The sequence below is a fragment of the Dysidea avara genome, chromosome 1, assembly GCF_963678975.1.
Source record: "Dysidea avara chromosome 1, odDysAvar1.4, whole genome shotgun sequence".
In the NCBI taxonomy this organism is placed as follows: Eukaryota; Metazoa; Porifera; class Demospongiae; order Dictyoceratida; family Dysideidae; genus Dysidea; species Dysidea avara.
Genome location: NC_089272.1, coordinates 8,221,522 through 8,236,164, shown reverse-complemented (window position 1 = coordinate 8,236,164; position 14,643 = coordinate 8,221,522). Strand labels below are relative to the sequence as shown.

The 14,643-nt window shown below is 39.2% G+C and overlaps 2 protein-coding genes and 1 pseudogene across 4 annotated transcripts in view; 2 read left to right on the top strand and 1 right to left on the bottom strand.

The window, feature by feature from the left end:
- LOC136255522 (glucose-6-phosphate exchanger SLC37A2-like) overlaps positions 1–8,111 on the bottom strand; it is a 39,969-nt gene extending 31,858 nt beyond the window's left edge. For 2 of the 3 annotated variants that reach the window (XM_066048327.1, XM_066048320.1), the window contains exons 1-2: positions 7,918–8,111; positions 246–325 (exon numbers count right to left, since the gene is read on the bottom strand). In XM_066048327.1, the coding sequence (XP_065904399.1) occupies positions 246–325; positions 7,918–8,075 (238 nt within the window). In that variant the 5' untranslated portion in view covers positions 8,076–8,111. Of the gene's footprint in view, positions 1–245; positions 326–5,880; positions 6,726–6,774; positions 7,058–7,116; positions 7,230–7,287; positions 7,496–7,917 lie in introns of those variants that run through there. The other variant, XM_066048316.1, reaches the window with a different exon arrangement.
- Positions 3,452–6,043, top strand: LOC136241580 (uncharacterized). The gene is made up of 9 exons (XM_066032816.1): positions 3,452–3,490; positions 3,541–3,672; positions 3,723–3,915; positions 3,964–4,083; positions 4,139–4,433; positions 4,483–4,585; positions 4,635–4,934; positions 4,985–5,684; positions 5,725–6,043. Exons 1-9 carry the CDS (start codon positions 3,452–3,454, stop codon positions 5,886–5,888), a joined length of 2,046 nt encoding a protein of 681 aa, XP_065888888.1. The 3' UTR covers positions 5,889–6,043.
- Positions 8,112–12,847: 4,736 nt separating the features above from the next.
- LOC136253900 (lactoperoxidase-like) lies at positions 12,848–14,059 on the top strand (annotated as a pseudogene).
- Positions 14,060–14,643: the final 584 nt, after the last annotated feature.

Sequence of the window (14,643 nt, the reverse complement as noted above, 5' to 3'; positions counted from 1 at the left end):
TTACCCAGCATAGCTTGTATAGCGCTTTAACAACAATAATCACCGAATTAAAACAACTCTAAGAAATGTTTTAGAAGATATAACAGCCCATTATGGAATTTGGTATCCTCCATATACCCTGTAGCCTCTATAGTTTACAAGTGCTGATAATTGGTACCTGCCGATAATTGGTACCTGCCGATAATTGGCGACTTATGCTATTACACATACTGTACGTAGGTTGTGATGTAACACCATTGTTATCTTGACAACACTGATAGTTTTCCTGGTCAGGTGGTAGGTAGTATAACAACAGAAAGTCAACACCACAATCAGAACCTGATAGCTGTGGGGGAGACAATGTAAAGTGAAGTGTTGTCAATAACTTTCTGTACAGTACAATTAGGAGCACACAAGTACTACAAGGAAAAACCTACGTACATGCACATGAATGTGTGTGGTACATGTAAGGTGCTAGTTTAGTGTGTATGTATACCATCTACAGTATAGCTTCTAGAGGCAATAACTGTCGTGTTTAATAGCTATATTAACAAAGGATAATAAGGTTATTGCTTAGGTGGGTGGGAGGTATTTGGAATAGATTTACGTTTCTAAGTGGTTAATACTCATGCATGCACAGTATCATCCTAAACATATTGCTGTATGTAATGAGTTCCCCTTTCTGCCCTCCCATCTATTGTCCAGTAACAGAGGAGTTCACCATAATTATGTGAAGAATCTCAGACAATCACACTACATGGGTATGTACAGAGGTTTTGAGGTTGCTTGATACAAATGGCATGATCATAATATTATTACGCATGTGCAACAGATATAGCTAATGAAATTTACTCTTTGTGAAATTCAAATATGCTGCTTAAATTTCACTGGCTAGTTGTTGCACATGCGTGACGTAGTCGTGTATCAAGCAACCTCAAAACCTCTGTACATACCATGCATATAGGAGTGCACATGTGGGAGTGCACACTACGCATGTGTACACACATACACAATCAATCAATCAATGGGTCTTTTCAAGGGGAAAATTACTCTATTCCAGGTGGAAATTTTTTTGTGCAATGTCGTACAGTATTTTGAGGAGAACACTACTGGACAGAAAACTAGTTACAGACTGATGATGTTTAAAGACAGCACGGCAGTTGGCCACGTGATTTCAACTATCTTGGTGGGTACAGCTGTATTATGACATGCACAGATTCTGATTTACATCAAGAATGACCGTTTCAGTTAGCTTTACCACAGCAACAATCTGAGACGGTTGACTCAGTTATGTCTGTATACAACATGATTTTGACAAAAGTATAAGTAAATCTTTCGTAGGGGAATCTTTCGTAGGGAAACTTTCATGACTAGCTATAAATTCATGAAAATTTTCACCCTTGATAAAAGCCTGCTTTATGGTATAACAGACAGCAAATTCTGGTTGAATTTTTGTGCTAATACAATAAGGAGTTATCTTGCTATTGTGACTGAACACATCTAAACTGCAGTCTTGTGTGGCCATATCTCTACAGCACAGTAGTGTATCTCACGTCCTCTATTTTGTGGAGTCATTGGTTGGTGAGGTACTGTCTAAGGAGGTTATGCAGACAAAGTTGCGTCTGTGAAGTTTTGCGGTAAAAGTTTACACCAATGTACAGCTAGCCAATGAAAAATCAAATCTACCAAATTTGGTGGAAATGCCCAACCGGAACACTTCCTATCTTCCTGACCAATGATATTACAAGGAAAAAGAGACAACTATAATATTATAGCAGTCTGGCCATATGCAGACTAGCTGAGTGTACTCCATGACCACAGTTGATTTGCCACCATGTGACAACACACGACAGCCTTAGGTGGTTGATCAACCTGGGCACTTGCTGTAAGTAGATCTGCGACCGTGGTCAAACTCCAAGTGAAAGGTCAAAGCCACCAAATTTGTGCCAAGTCAACAGTCAAGGGTAAAAATTTTCCAACCCACAATTGAAAAGTACTGAAATATTGTTGCTAAGTCACCATTCAAAGATCAAAAAAACTCTTAGTTATAAGAGTCAGTGAAAATTCGGCTGATCAAGACTTTGACTATGGTCAAAGATTAGTCTCGCGTGGCCAGACCGCTTTTTCTCCCACGGCGCTTATCGATTAGAAATTATAAGCGCCTGCTCGAAAAAGGATCTGGTCTGGTTAGAATTGCTGAGTCGTTCTTGACACCTCCAGGGTGGCGGAGGTGTTGAATGGCCACGTCATCTCTAAGCGCCTCTACATCGTTTTTTCACTGGGAATGGCCAGCAAATTATGGTGTGCATTCTGCTTGCAGCCTCCAAATTGCCCATCGAACGCGGACAAGTTTAAAAAGTTATTTGGAGGCAACTCTGAGAAAGAACAGAGGGTGTTAAACTGGTTGCTTTTGAGCAGAGGTAAGACATGTTTCTTCAGGCTGTTCGGGTCATTATCAGAGTAATGACACACAGGAATTCCATCTTCTATTTTCAAAAGTGATGCACGCCTTTGCATATTTTGCCAAAGGCTTTTGAAGTCAATAGACAGGCTTCAGCAAGAATTGACTACTGTTATGTTTAAAGCAGAATCCACTCTTCAAAAGGTCTGCCTAGCATATGAGTTGCACAGATGTCTATAATTGATATTTAGTATAACGATGAACTGTTTTAGCATTTGGCATCAATCAATCACAACCAATTGATGGTGCTCAGTCAACTGTTAATTTGACTCAACTTCATGTTGCATCTCAGCCGTCCAATAGTTTCAACAATGTTCCACTACCATCTTCAGAAGTAACAGTGGAAGCAGCAACAGATGGTTCTTTGGTAGCTGCAGATAAGGATGCAAATGGTAAACTTGGTACACCGTCTGCTAAGGTATGGGGAAAACTCAAGAATACATACATGTGTGCATGCACACATGTGTATCTGTTATATGATTTGTTGTGCCAATTATAAAGTAATAGGCATGTTCTTAGTAACTATGTTTATCCTTTATTAATATTATCACAGTGGCCCTTTCCTCATACATGTGTTGTCCTAATGTGTTTTGTTACAGTTGGTAGTGGATTATCCATGTGGAGAGGAAAAAACGTTTGAACTGACACCAAACAGGAAGAGGCCCATGATGTCATTGGGAAGACGAAACTACACAGCAGCTGCCAATGGATTTACCCAAGCAGAATGCTTATCTGAGCATATACTTGATTCTGTTACACTTCAAGTCCGACATGAAATGGAATATATATGCTCGGAAGGATACAACTCTATCTTGCGTAATCCATCACCTAAGAAGATTCAGGAATTTAACTGGAGTGACATTTGTACTGAATTGCAAGCAGCTGTGCCAACACTTTTTAAGCTGCTTAGTGGCTTTCTTCCAAAGGCTGACCAGAGGTTTCTTGCATTGGTTATATGCATGTTACTGAAGAAACGCTGCAAATTCATGTCCCTAGTGCAGACTGTGATTGATGTCCACACTCTTATATGGACAATCTGCTAAGAAGCAGGTAAATCATGAATTGAATTATTTCAGTGCTTGTTAAATTTATTCTTTTAGATCTACAACTACTTACAGCCATTTATGCTGTGCATGTCAGCATCAATGCTGCAGCCAATAATTGATGGTGTGGTTAAGAATTACAATGCAGATGTATTTCTTTGGGCAGATAATTTGAAGGAGCATTTTGAGGTTCATTTAAAGTGTTATAAGGATACGTATAAATGAATTTTATTTGATAGCTAAGATTTGACATTGGTTTAATGCCTACCCTCCCTCTGGAGAATGATGATGATGATGATGATGTCGCAGGTGAAGACAATCATGAAGACGATGATTATTCAGATGTGGAGAGTTGCTACAGTGATACATCACTGGACTCACCCAATTGGGAGCCCATGGAAACTGATGAAAGTGATGTCATAACATCTGAAGGTATACCAATTTTCATTGACTATACTCAAGGTAGTTTGCTTTGTACAGTGAGAACTTCTGAACCACCCATCAACAGTGAACCTTCTGTGGCACCTGAAGCTTCAGGAACCAATGTTATTGTTCAAGGTTTAGTGAGAGCTGATACTACAACAGCCACTGTAACAGCAGGTTTGATTTTTTCTTACAAATTTATAGCTTTGGTATTTTTTCTTGCTGTGCATAGATGCAAATCGAACCATCAGTACAACACAGAAAGGTCAAGAGTTAGCAGCATTGAATTGTCGAGGATTTGTCCTAGTTGGGGATAATCTTGACAAAAACTTTCGTCCAAGCCATCAAAGGGAAGATAGACAGACCAAATCTCTTCACATTTTTCATTCATATGCTGTGAAAAACCGTGTGGACGTATCCTCCCTATCTGATAAACCAGCTTCAGTAGTGATTTCACCTGAGCTGTTTTTATTGACCAGAAGTGATATTTCAAAAATTTTAGAGGAGTTTAAAGTGTTAATTTCAAGGTAAATATATACTTATATTTTGATGTATTCTTGCTATGATTTTTTGCAGGGTTTTAGTGCAGAATGTGAAGAGATTTAGTAACCAGGTGAAGAAAGTTACTTGGCATATTCCTTCAAAACATGAAAAAGAAATGGCTGCGAAGTCTGTAGTGGTAAATATTGCTATTAATGTTATTGCTAATTATGAGCATGTATTTATAGGTCCCATTAGGTGTGGAGTTCAAGAATGAAGCATACATTGTTGACATGTCTCAAATTATGAAAAGTTATAACAAGTACGTACCAGTGGAGGAATCTGTTACTACCATTAATGTGAATGGACGTGAACATACCTATGACAGCTCTCGTTTGTACCAATTGCTATTTTTTGGTGACCAGCTTACAGTTGCTAGAGCTCGGGGAGCGGCAGTGCTAAGAGAGCCAGAGAAGAAGCGATTAGAAAGACTCGCAGGATTTGTACCTACCATAGCCGATTGGCATGCTAGGATGTGCCTGGTGCAGGTATGTCTGTACTACCAGTCAAAATAATTTTTTATACTTTTACCATTTAGGTGATTTGGGGGAGGTTTTTTAATAAATCACATGAGCGAGGTACACTAAACCAGCTCAAGCACTTGGTTAACCGAACTGCTGTTGGGGCTAATCCGAAGAACAACATGAAACCTACTGAAGATTTTCTTACTGTTGTCATGTGCGCCCATGTAGCAGCAGCAGCCAAGCAGCTAGAGACAGCTGGAAATACAATTGAAGACTGCAATGCAGTTGCTGGGAATATTGTAAGCTATTTTGTCAATATCATGCCATCTGATGGAACACAGCCTTCACCTGTAAATGACAGCAGGTTTAACTATGCTACTGATCTGCTTACAATGTGCCTTGTATGGCATGGCTTTCATGATGCAGTGAGAGAGGGGGATGGTGACAGGATTGTTCTGTACTGGAAGCTGCTGCTACCTGTGTTTCAACAACAAGGTCGCTATAACTATGCTAAAGAAGCATTCTTGCTTTTGGCACAGACTTTGTACCTGTCTGAACGTAAGGCCACTGAGTTAAAGTGGAATCGCACTGTAAACACCAGTGGAAGGACTGGATGTAATATTCCCTGTGACCTCCATATGGAACACTTGAATGGGACTCTGAAGTCCATGTTGCGTAATATGGGATCCAATACAAAAGATTCTTCTGTAGACAGGGCAGCCAAGTCATTAGGGGTGGTATCACAAATTTGTAAAACATTTGAAGCTGAAAATGGTATAGCAGTTGCAAAACCCTTACCCTTCCTTTACAAAAGATTTGGAAAAGATGACTGCTGTTCTCATTGATGAAAAGGTGTTCAGCAAACAAGTGGGACGTAGAATAAAGATGTATAATAAACAACCATTTCTCACATCCCTAAAGTGGGAGAATATCAATGAGTGGGTTAAAAGTAAAATATTGAAACTTGAAATTTTGTAATTTAATGCCATGTAAGTTATTATGTTTCACAAATTATTACACTGTTGACATCCACATAAAGAACTACAAAGGTCACAACATCGACAGCCAGTTATACACTGCTTGTCTTTGCTAAACAAAAAAAATTTAAATAATAAATACCTACGACAATAACCAGTGTTTGCTGCATAATCCTTAATTGGTTTGGTGGAATTATATGAACTGTTGCTGTAAAGTATAGCATCAGCTGAAATTCCATTTCTTCCGGCTCTCCCTGTTTGTTGCACCAGATCCTCCAGTGTCGGTGGTAGTCCCCAATTAATTACTCGGGAAATGTCTGGAATGTTAACTCCCATCCCAAACGCACTGCTGGCAATTACCACCCTGAGAATGGAATCCATCTTACTGAATTCATCGATAATCGATTCCCTATGTTCATTACTTGATACTGCTGTAAATGATGTCAAAAGTCTCAGTTCAACAATATGTTCAAATCCTGGAGGTTCAGATATCTCATGGCCAAGTTTGACTTTTACCATGGAAAATACTTCAGCACATTCTATGAGCGATTGGCAAAAAATCACAGTCTTTGGTGTGTTTACACGACTAGAGATAAGTTCACTGGAAATGGTAGTTGTGAACTCTTCTAGAGTTATAGACGGCTTTACAATGTATTTAATGTTTGATCTATCCAAATTCAAGCCAACCATAATGGGATCATCCATGGCCAGCTGCCTCTTCACTGTGGCAACAGTCTGCTCAGTGGCTGTAGCAGTAAGTGCCATTACATTGACAGATTTAGGCACCAAGCTTCTTAGAGATCCTATTTTGAAGAAAGCTTTCCGAAATTTTTCACCCCTGCACATAAAAAAATTGATATTAAGAGTCAATCACACCTTGTTCTTACCACATCTGAACACAATGAGCTTCATCCACTACAACTGCCACTAGTCTCTGCTGGTAGTTGCTTTTCTGCAACATATCACGAAACCTTCTATTGTTTAAAATATTCTCTGGGCTTATATACACTAATTGTACTTCCCCTTTAAGTACTCTCTTTACGGCAGTGTTATCATCTTGTGCTTTCCCAACAAATTCTACTGAGACTCCAGTAGGTGCAAAGTTCTTCTTTTGGTCCACCATCAAAGCAATTAATGGTGTAATGACAACAACAATGCTACCAGCACAACCTTCGTTAACATTAAACAACATATTTAGACACATTGCACAAAAATTTCAAGAAACTTACCAAACATAAAATCACAGTAATGGTAGAATAGCATAAATCACTGATTTACCATACCCAGTTGGCAAAATACCAAACACATCTTTGTCTTTAACAAATGCTCGAACAGCTTCCTCCTTTACATTAACAGAAAACATTAAACAATGCGAGGAACAAAGAACGACACTCTTATACCTGTTTCGGCTTTAACGGAGCAAGGCCCATAGTCGTCAATGTACATGACAACGCGTCCTGAAAACTCAGACGAGTTCGAGGATGAGTTTCATGTTGCTGTGGTGAAGGTTCAGGTGAAGCATCCATACCGAGATCCATACTCTCCATAGTGAAAAAAACGATGTAGAGGCGCTTAGAGATGACGTGGCCATTCAACACCTCCGCCACCCTGGAGGTGTCAAGAACGACTCAGCAATTCTAACCAGACCACACCCTTTTTCGAGCAGGCGCTTATAATTTCTAATCGATAAGCGCCATGGGAGAAAAAGCGGTCTGGCCACGCGAGACTAGGTCAAAGATCTACCTACAGCACGTACCTACATGACACCCCCTTGCTGGTCTCATGACCAGACCACTTTTTTTCTTCTTTCTTCCTTATTGCATTTGAGTGGTGGTAAAAGGCCCTCCAAATAAAGAAGGGAAAAAGCGGTCTGGGCGAATCCACTACGCAGTTTTAGGGTGGTCTAATTGAAGTACATGTAGATGGCCCAAACAGTGAGTGATTTACAATAGACACAATGTTATAAATATATTACATAGGCCTAGGACCATCCACTATTCTGTACGTCGTCTACAAAGAAAATTACGTACCATTTCTTTTTGACCACCGGATCTAATCTTGACAACGCGCCCAGTCGCTCAACGAACCAAATGCCGATGGGTATACGTTGTATTATGATGGTATCGTCATCTTCTTCAGTGCTAAGTAACCGCTCCTTCTCTATATGTGTGTTTGTTGCCTCTGTCATCGCGGCCCTTACAAAATCACGTGGTTTGAAGTTCTTTAAATCAGGCTTATTGTAGAGCGCACCCTAACTTTTAGAGTCTACCACTTTATGCGCCGAACTCGAGATGAAATCCAAATCGTATAAGACAGCAGTCAGACAAGTCAGAAGACAGACAGGATAGCAGTTTGGCCATTAGAGACTAGCTGAGTATACTCAATGATCTCAAGGTCTTAATGATACACATGACATCACTTCTCAGTGACCCATCAAGGATTAGCTATGCACTGATTATGATATATTCAGTTCAGAGAAGGCTACCATGTGACAAGGTCATCCTGACAAGTCCTAGTCTCATGACCATGTAGACCACTTTTTTCCCTTATGTATTTGGGTATACTCTATATGATGTGACCCACTTTAACATTATTAAGAAGTATTTAACTATATTATAGCCGGCTTCTGTTACTGATGGTGGTTGATTTGGTATAGCTGGTGTATGTAACTTTTAACGTTAATCATTAATTAGTTACAGTTGTGCATGCACTAAGTCTGGGAAACCCTATACAGCAAACATGTTGAAGTAGCTAAGTTAGCATGCTTGTACGTATGTTGAGCCATCCCAATGGAGTATAGTTGTGATTGTTAAGGTCATAACAAATTGCGAAAAGGTGGGGATGCTTGACTGCCATGCTCTGTAGTACAATATGGGAATCCCATCTCAGATGATAGTATACAACAAAATTAATGTCAAGTATGTGTCAATACATAAACCAGTAGCAGTTCTAGTCAGAAACATAACTGTTGAATGCAGAAAAAATCCTAGACCAGGTAGAGACTTGATCCAGCCACAGACAGCTTGCAGTCTAGGCAAGAGCCTGAAGAGCCACACAATTTAATGGGATACAGGATTTCTTCAGCAATTTCCATTAAGGGTTGTTTATTATTTAGTATCACATCAACCAGTAAGCCTATGAATTAGGGAGTCATGTCTATGGCTAGCCATGTACCTATATATAGTTACAGCTACAATACATGACTGACTTATGCAGTCTCCATTTTCTTATTGCAGCCATCAAACATTGCCTATCCACCATGTGCTTGACTGAAACAGTAAAGCAATAAAGCTTATACACCATAATTATTTCATTGCCGTGTTTGCTATTGAGCTGGCCATTAACCTTGAAGACATGCATGCGTCCTGCGAGTTTGAGTATGCAGTTTAATGGCACTTCATTAGCACTGATATATGATGTTCAAAGCAACAAAAGTTACTGTCAGTATGAATTCACTATTATGCAGTTAAGCCTGTCTAATCAGGCCACTACATAAAAAATATGGTCAATTTTTAAACTGATCTTTGTGAAATGTTTCATTTGTGACTTACCTAATGTAGCCACCTGCTTAATTAGGTCACAAAATTTTGGTCCAATAATTCACAACATTTGGAGCACATTTACAGTTTTATTACGTACATATAGCTTTAGCCAACATTGAAGATGTGCAGTATATATATAGCTATGCATCTTTGAGATCACCATAATGTCAGAAATAAACCTATAGTTCAGCAAGTGGATGGATAACAGAATATGCTCAATTCAGAGGCCATCAAGATAATGTACTTTCATTGGTGTTTTGAAGACTGGGAGATTGAATTACATTTCTGTAACAAGGTATATAGCCACATACTGTACATGCCAGTGCACAAAGGTAGAAGATATATCAACCTCTGTACAAACTAGCTACACATGATGGTGCTGCTAACAACATTAGTTACCGTATTGAACATCTATCATGATGTTATAGGCACAGTACATAATGTACATTACCAGGCCAGCCATAACCACATGCACATTGTTACATGCACACATATCATGTGCATTTCCAATCAAACCGATGTTATTGTGGGCCAGTTGTCCAGCATGGGTGTAATATAGTTATGTACGTCTAGTTCAGCATCCAAAAGACATGCACATAGATTGATGGCAAAAGTATATTTTTAATGTGGGTGGAAGGTGAAATTGAAATGCTTAGTATGTAATAATATACTTGATTATGCCCACATATCACACATACACGTAACTAGATAATTGTTGACAAGTTATCATCACATCCCATGCAGGCCTACAAACTATACAGTTATCTTCATTTCCTATGTAATTTAAAATTGAAATGCTTTCTGTATTTATCAAACCCACATATTTATGTGGATAACCATATGTGATTACATCACATCCTATGATGCCTTGACTTTGTCAAAGAGGGCTGCTGTGGTTCTAGTAAAAAAGAAGTGCCAACTTGAAGTGTGCAACAAACAAATTTAAAGAGTTACCAAAGATACATATGAAGTATAATGAAGATACTCCACTGGTTTATACTAGGGATATTTGGCAGTGGTACAATGGCAACTAATGACTATACTGGTGAGGAGGATTCATCTGTTGCTACTAAAGGACATCCTTTCTTTCTGAACTTCGACTATGATGGTCCTAGAACAGCAGTCAGCTACACATTCAGCAAGGATGGTGTGGCCATTGATGGAGACAAAGTCCAAGTTTTCTTAGATATGGATAGGATCTTTTTCCTAAACATCAAACATTCAGATGCTGGAACATACACTTTTAGGGGTGCAAGGCAGAAAGGGCTACAGAAAATCTGTCAGGTTTTGTGGTGAGGGCTCCATGTTCCATGTATACCTAAGTGTATATGCATTATAATGTTACACACATTCTTTCTACAAGTTAATCACTGTACAGAACAATGATATGTATAGGTGACTATATGTCTAATCAGGGGCATAGCCAGGATTTTTTTGAAGGGGGGTTCCAGCACCAGCATTGAGTTACTGGAAGCAGGGGTCTGGGGGCACAGCCCCCAGCCGCTGAGAGACTTTCAATATTTTAATAAATCAAAACTCAGCAAATTGCTATATTTTATGCAAAAAGTACATTAATTATGATGCATTAAGTGCCCCTGGGATGAAGGTAGTACTAGATAAAGTCACCTAGTGGAAACAGACAGCATAACACATAGAGACACATATAGTAATCTGTAAGTGATGGTTATATCTCACTGTGGTATAGGAGCCATGAATCCACTGATACAAATGACAATCAAAACAATGTAACTATACAAATATGCATAGCATGAATTCATTTTGCATAACACAAGTGATAAATTACTGGAGCTCTATATCTTTAAACACTGCACACCAAAGCTATAGCAGTATAAGGTCATGCTAAATTTTGCATTTAATGTTGGAATGTCTGAAAAACTTCATATGGACATGGATATTTAAATGCATGTTCTATTAGAGTATACCTGACTGCTCTATTAGAGTATATACCTGACTGCTCTATTAGAGTATATCGATCTTTTTAACAAGTTTTGAAGAGGGCTCATGTTACCTCTGTAAATCCTTCCCTGAGAGATGAATTTAAGTTTTATCAATTGTTGTGCTGTGCCATTACACTATATTGCTCACTCATTTTGTCCTGCCACACTAAATGGTGTGTTAGGATCCTGTTTGCAGAAGTCTAAATTTTACAGGGGGGTTCCGGAACCCTCCCTCCCTACGCCCCTGCTAATCATTTAATGTGCCTACTTGTATTGCAGTTCTTCCTTCAGACACTGAAGTTGATCCTAGAACAGGTATGGTACACTCCTTGTGCAACTGTAAAAATGTGACTGGGCCTGCGAAACAGGGCATGTGGGCACAAACTACACCCCATCACTCTACAGGTCATATCTCAGCACTGGAAAAGTATATTTCCATTCTGTAACTTGCATCATGATGCCAATTAAATGCTTACTAAATGCTCAAAATTGCAATGCCATAGCATAATGATACAAAATGTTATGAGTGATGACAGTTTGAAAAAGTAGGCAAAAAGCATGTGCCCACATGCCCTATTTTTGCAGGCCCGGTCACAAATATGCTCCGTATAATATGTATGTGTAAGTATACTGACAAACAGATAATAATACGGCTGTAGATATAGTCTGCCTGTGTGCATGTACAGGTATATGTATGTCAGTGCCTGCTTGTGTGTTTGTACAGTACGTATATGTGTGTGTGTGTGTGTGTGTGTGTGTGTGTGTGTGTGTGTGTGTGCATGCAGCAGGGACTAAGCAGTATTAATGGGGAGCTAGTGTTAAACTACATAGGGAAGTAGCTCCCCAGTAGTTTGTATTAATGGGTAGTTAACACAAAGGGGTTTCTCAAATCTCAAATTGTGAGTAGATTTTGGTCTGATGTGACCTTATTTTACATGTTAATGGGGACGCCATGGAGTGTAAAGAACAGAGATCTTGAAGTTAATAAATGTAGCAGTATTATAAATGTACTGTATGTGCGGTAAAGTGTCTGCACACTGTAAGATTTAATAATGATATTTAGAGCCTTAATTATTCTCATCTATAGATCGTGTAAGAATGGCAATATGTGACCGGATTTACGAAAAAGGGTCTTCCACACACATCCAATTTATCAACTTTGACAACTCATAACTGCTGATTGGAAAAGGCTATTGACCTAAAATGTAGTCACAAGTGAGCATCAACATGGCTTAGTGGATGGAGAAAGTTTCAGGTTAATGTGCTTCTTGAGCACTGAGTTATGGACTTCTGAGTTCATAGAATCGGGTATGTGGAGGACCCCTTTTCGCAAATTCGGTCACATATCAAGAATTTTTTCTATGGACAAAATGAAGAAGACTCAAACACTTTCCAGACCTTCTTTGAGTACTGCTACCTCTTCATTTATTATAAGAAGAAGGCTACACCAACTAGGAAGAATGGCAAGATTACACAGCTCAGCCAGAACAACATTTGAACTGATTTTGGCAGACATTTTTGGCTCAGCAGATGTCCATGAAATACCAGAAGAAGGAGTTGATTTACTGTTAGACTTTGCCCAATGTGTGAACACTCCAGCGGCACCCAATTGCTCAGTAACAGACAAATTCCGCTCAATTGATGGAATATGCAATAACGTTGAATATCCACATAGAGCAGCTGCCAATACTGCCTTCAAACGTCTTCAACCAGCTGAATATGAAGATGGCATCTCTCTTCCTGTGGGATATGACCAGCAAGTGAATGGTGACCCTCCATGGCCTAGTGCAAGAAGTGTTAGTGCTGCAGTTATTAGAGACTTACCCTTGCAAAGCACAGTGCTTAGCTGTCTTGTCATGACATGGGGCCAATTTATTGATCACGATTTGGATTTGTTTACTGAATTTGAGACTGAAACGTGTGAGGAGATCTGTGATATAGAATAATATAATCAGATATGTTATCCCATTAAAGTTTCACCACGAGATCCAGTATTTGGTAGAAGGGGTCCAAACAAAGGAGAGTGCCTGCCTCTAACTAGGTCTGTTGGAACATGTGAAAGTAAACATTTTGACATGGCAAGACAACAGATCAATCAGATAAAAAACTTTTTAGATGGTTCCATGGTCTATGGATCCACCCAGCAAGTAGCTGACAGACTTCGACTATTTCCTGGTCTGCTGTTTAAACAGGGTGGAGTAACTGGTACTTTGAAAGGTAACCTTCCATTGTAATCTCAAGCTGATAGTGAAACTTCTGATAGTGGTGTACCACATTTTGTAGGTGGTGATGTTAGGGTTAATGAGAACATTGCTCTAACAGTCATGCACACTATATGGCTAAGACAACACAATGTCATTGTAACAGAAATAGCTAAACTCAATCCTTGCTGGGATGATGAGAGGCTTTATCAAGAAGGTCGTAAAATTGTTGGAGCCATGATACAAATCATTACCTACAAGGAATTCCTTCCACTAATTTTTGGAGAGGATGGCTACAATACATTTATTAGATCCTATCCTGGCTATTCTCCTAATACTGATGTCACTATACCAAACTCTTTTGCTACTGCAGCATTTAGGTTTGGGCCAGAGTTCAGATCAGACCAGACCAGACCAGCATTTAGATCAGACCAGAGTTCACTCGTCTTGACAAGGATAATAAACCTTTAGACATTGGAGCACTCTCATTACGTGATTCCTTCTTTAACCCTTTGCAATATTTTATTAGTGGTGGGACTGATCCTATATTATGTGGTCCCATGCAAGATAAGTCAAAAGAAGTTGACGAATTTCTCACCATGGTACTAACCGAGCAACTGTTTGCACCCACCAGTACATGTCTTGGGCAAGATCTAGCAATTTACAACGTGGTCGTGAGCATGGACAACCATCCTATAGGAGCTTTCAGGAATACTGTTATAACATTTATGAAATTCCATCGAGATTTCACAGCCAAGGTGTTGAAGGGAGATTAAGAAGACTTTATAGTATCACTAGATTTAGAAATGGCATTGATCTATTTGCTGGAGGATTGGCTGAAGAAAGAATGATCGGGTCTAATTTAGCTCCTACATTTGCATGCATCATTGGAAAGACATCTGCTAATATTCATAATGGAGACTGATTCTATTGGGAAAACCCAGATGAAAATGTATTCACTGAAAAGCCAGTGTAATACACTGAGTAACATTACACTGTCTAAAGTGATCTGTGATAATGCTGATGACATTACTACCATCATCCCTAAAGCATTT

Coding starts and splice junctions, on each gene's coding strand:
- LOC136241580 (XM_066032816.1), top strand. CDS start 3,452: ATGTCCACACTCTTATATGGACAATCTGCTAAGAAGCAG. Junction 3,491..3,540: donor GACAATCTGCTAAGAAGCAG/GTAAATCATGAA, acceptor TTATTCTTTTAG/ATCTACAACTACTTACAGCC. Junction 4,084..4,138: donor AACAGCCACTGTAACAGCAG/GTTTGATTTTTT, acceptor TGCTGTGCATAG/ATGCAAATCGAACCATCAGT.